At 52.1% G+C, this 4,708-nt stretch overlaps 1 protein-coding gene across 1 annotated transcript; it reads right to left on the bottom strand.

Moving 5' to 3' along the window:
• Positions 1-317: 317 nt before the first annotated feature.
• On the bottom strand, positions 318-4,708 carry LOC142464500 (adenosine receptor A2a-like). Its single transcript, XM_075567881.1, has 2 exons — positions 4,379-4,708; positions 318-846 (listed from the first exon to the last, which is right to left on the bottom strand). Exon 2 carries the CDS (start codon positions 651-653, stop codon positions 318-320), a length of 336 nt encoding a protein of 111 aa, XP_075423996.1. The 5' UTR covers positions 654-846; positions 4,379-4,708.

The following is a 4,708-nucleotide window of genomic DNA, read 5'->3' as shown; positions in this document are numbered from 1 at the left end:
GGAGTACCAGAGAGAGGGTACAATGAGCATTAGGAGTACCAGGGAGAGGGTAGAAGGAGCATTAGGAGTACCAGGGAGAGGGTAGAAGGAGTATTAGGAGTACCAGGGAGAGGGTACAAGGAGTATTAGGAGTACCAGGGAGAGGGTAGAAGGAGTATTAGGAGTACCAGGGAGAGGGTAGAAGGAGTATTAGGAGTACCAGGGAGAGGGTAGAAGGAGTATTAGGAGTACCAGGGAGAGGGTAGAAGGAGTATTAGGAGTACCAGGGAGAGGGTAGAAGGAGTATTAGGAGTACCAGGGAGAGGGTAGGCGTTGTCTCACCTGAGCGGGATGCGGATGGCGATGTACCGGTCCGCGGCGATGGCGAGCAGGCTGAAGATGGAGCTCTGCGTGAGCACCAGCACGAAGCACGCGATGAAGAGGCAGGCCTGGAACGTGGCGCAGAATCCCGTGCTGATGGCGATGGCGAAGGGGATGGCGAGGACCCCCACGGCGATGTCCGCGGCCGCCAGCGACACCACAAAGTAATTGGTGACGTTCTGCAGGTTGCTGTTGATGCTCACGGCCCAGCACACCAGCACGTTACCCAAAATGGCCAGCACCGCGATGGCGACCTCTAGGACTATATACGCCAGGTCCGAGTCCGCTAACATGGTGAGGCTGGCATGGGGCAGGAGAGCGGGCGATCCTCAGCGGGCATAGCGGCAACGCAGCCCCTCCTTACCCCGGGGGAGAAAAGCGGGGGGTCAGGGGATGTGACCCCAGTGATCCCGGGTACCAGATATCCCACGTCTCACCCGCCACGTCCCTCCTGGCACAGGCTGGCGTCTTCACAGGCAGCGAAACCTAATGCAAGGGGCAGGCAGCATTGTTACTACGGGCGCAAGGAAGCACGGACACAACGACCCCCCCCCCCCATCCCTTAGTACTGCGCTACGGAGTATGTCTATCCTGTAAATAAAAGGACAATAATAGAATGCTGCACCTGTGACACATATGTATTGCCCTGAAGGGTAAGAGGAGTAACAGTACCACAGGCCCTGCTGGCTGCACGACACACACAGATATGTACTGAAGGGTAAGAGGAGTAACAGTACCACAGGCCCTGCTGGCTGCACGACACACACAGATATGTAATGAAGGGTAAGAGGAGAAACAGTACCACAGGCCCTGCTGGCTGCACCACACACACAGATATGTACTGAAGGGTAAGAGGAGTAACAGTACCACAGGCCCTGCTCGCTGCACGACACACACAGATATGTAATGAAGGGTAAGAGGAGTAACAGTACCACAGGCCCTGCTCGCTGCAAGACACACACAGATATGTAATGAAGGGTAAGAGGAGTAACAGTACCACAGGCCCTGCTCGCTGCACGACACACACAGATATGTACTGAAGGGTAACAGGAGTAACAGTACCACAGGCCCTGCTGGCTGCACGACACACACAGATATGTAATGAAGGGTAAGAGGAGTAACAGTACCACAGGCCCTGCTGGCTGCACGACACACACAGATATGTACTGAAGGGTAAGAGGAGTAACAGTACCACAGGCCCTGCTCGCTGCACGACACACACAGATATGTAATGAAGGGTAAGAGGAGTAACAGTACCACAGGCCCTGCTGGTTGCACGACACACACAGATATGTACTGAAGGGTAAGAGGAGTAACAGTACCACAGGCCCTGCTGGTTGCATGACACACACACACAGATATGTACTGAAGGGTAAGAGGAGTAACAGTACCACAGGCCCTGCTGGTTGCATGACACACACACAGATATGGTTATCAGGCAGGAGAGAGCTAGTGAACATACAGAACACCTACAAGCTCAAATTGAACCCCCAAAAATTTGGCCAAAATGTTAAACTAAAAGCCCATTGTATTTATTAGTTATTTATACATGTATATTTAGGCACTGTACCGTATATAAGTTTTTCTGGATGTGCACTGAGCTTTGTCTGTGTTTTATGTTATGTCTCTGGTTTTAAGGAGAGAGCTAGTGACAGGTATTCAGGGCTGGGACCGTGTGTGACACTTATCTTCCTGTGCCACCTGACATGACACGCGCAGGGGAGCCACGCGCAGGGGTCCCACGCGCAGGGATTTAAGAGTGACAGTTCTAGCTTTGTCACAGCTGCTGTCACGTGGTCAGTTCCAGCGCTCCACACAGCACAACGGACACACCCAGCACAGTGTTACACGCACACACCCCCAACACAGTGTTACACATACACACAAACACACCCAGCACAGTGTTACACGCACACACCCCCAACACAGTGTTACACATACACACAAACACACCCAGCACAGTGTTACACGCACACACACCCCCAACACAGTGTTACACATACACACACACCCAACACAGTGTTACACACACACCCAGCAGTGTTACACGCGACACACATTTACACACACAAATACACCCCAGTGTTACACACACCCACCCCCAACACAGTCTTACACACAAACACACCCAACACAGTGTTACACACACACCCTGCAGTTACACGCACACGCGCGCACACACAACACAGTGTTACATGCACACCCAACACAGTGTTACACACCCACACACACCCAGCACAGTGTTACACGCACACACCCCCCCAACAGTCTTACACATACACACAAACACACCCAACACAGTGTTACACATACACACCCAGCAGTTACACGCACACGCGCACACACTTACACACACAACACAGTGTTACACACCCACACACACCCAGCACAGTGTTACACGCACACACACCCCCAACACAGTCTTACACATACACACAAACACACCCAACACAGTGTTACACACACACACCCAGCAGTTACACACACACAAACACACACACACCCAGCAGTGTTACACGCGACACACATTTACACACACAAATACACCCCACAGTGTTACACACACCCACCCCCAACACAGTCTTACACACAAACACACCCAACACAGTGTTACACACACATCCAAGTCTTACACAAACCCACACACCCAACAGTGTTACACGCCACACATCCCCAACACAGACTTACACACACAGAAACACACCCAACTCAGTGCACACACACACTCCCAGCACAGTTACACGCGTGCACACAAACACCCAGCAGTGTTACAGGCAAACACAAACCCACAACCAGCACAGTTACAAGTGTGCGCGCGCACACACACACACACACCCAGCAGTTACAGGCACATACACACACCCACACCTAACACAGTTACACGCACGCACATACACACACCCATCAGTGTTACATGTGCGCAAACACACCTAGCACAGTGTTACACGCACACACACACCTAGCACAGTGTTACAAGCACACACACACCTAGCACAGTGTTACACGCACACACAGTCTTACACACATGCACACACACCCAGTGCAACAGTACACACAGCAAATTGTTACACGCACCCAGCACTACACAAACAGTCAGCAGAGCATTACACACTACACAGCAAGCACTACACACGCACAGCCAGCAAAGTGTTACACACAACACATCCGCACTATACACACACACAGCACAGTGACACCCAAACACACACCCAGCACAGCGTTACACACACAGCACCGTGTTGCAAACTCCTGCATTATTATATATATATATATATATACACACACACACACACCCAGCACAGCGTTACACACACACACCCAGCACAGCGTTACACACACACACCCAGCACAGCGTTACACACACACACACCCAGCACAGCGTTACACACACACCCAGCACAGCGTTACACACACACACACCCAGCACAGCGTTACACACACACACCCAGCACAGCGTTACACACACACACCCAGCACAGCGTTACACACACACACCTGCCGATAACGAGGGTCAATTACGCCCCTTGATAAACACCAAAGCTGAATAGCTAGTACATAGCAGGGTTCCTGCAGCAGCCCAGCCTCCTACAGCGTGTCCACCTCGGGGCCCTGTGCTATACCCCTCCGCTGCAGGGAAATAAAAACTAGTGGTACTGACAGCCACCATCCCCTCGCCCCATAAATCCTCTCTCATATATATATACACACACTACCTCACCCCATACCACCCTATATAACCCCACACCGCCCCATAAACCTCTATATATACCCTACCTTACCCCACACCACCCCATAAAACCTCCATATAGCCCCACACCACCCCCATATAACAGACACACAGTTATCACAATCCATAGAAACGCCTCATGTGTAACTTTCTCCCAGATAAAAGGTCCCTAAATCATCTCTCTGCTGATAGCAACTTCCACATGATCCCCCCATTACTACCCCATCCACCCCCACAACTGCCCCATCTACTAACTAATCCACAAGTGCCCCCTGTACCTGCCCCTCTCACCTGCTTCTCTCAGTGTCCCGGATCCCCCAGCTGTCCCTGGGGGTCTCACAGTGACATGTGGGGTCTCCTGTATGATTAGACACACTCACACAGCCCGTCTGTCTCACTCTGTCTCCCCGCACAGCTCCGTGTCTCTCCTCTCCTCCTCCTCCTTTCCCCTCCCTCATCTGTCACATTGTCTTTCCCACTGCCTGTCCCTCTCACAGTGTCTCTCTCTGTCCCTCTCACTCATCCTCTCTCTCTCTGCCTGTCCCTCTCACACATTCATACTCTCTTTCTCTCTCTCTCCTCCTGTGTCACTCACTGCTCTCTCCCCGTATCCCTCACTTG

Source organism: Ascaphus truei, chromosome 13 (genome assembly GCF_040206685.1).
Source record: "Ascaphus truei isolate aAscTru1 chromosome 13, aAscTru1.hap1, whole genome shotgun sequence".
Taxonomy (NCBI): Eukaryota; Metazoa; Chordata; class Amphibia; order Anura; family Ascaphidae; genus Ascaphus; species Ascaphus truei.
Note: the sequence above shows the minus strand (reverse complement) of the source record. Positions and strands in the feature narration are given on the sequence as shown.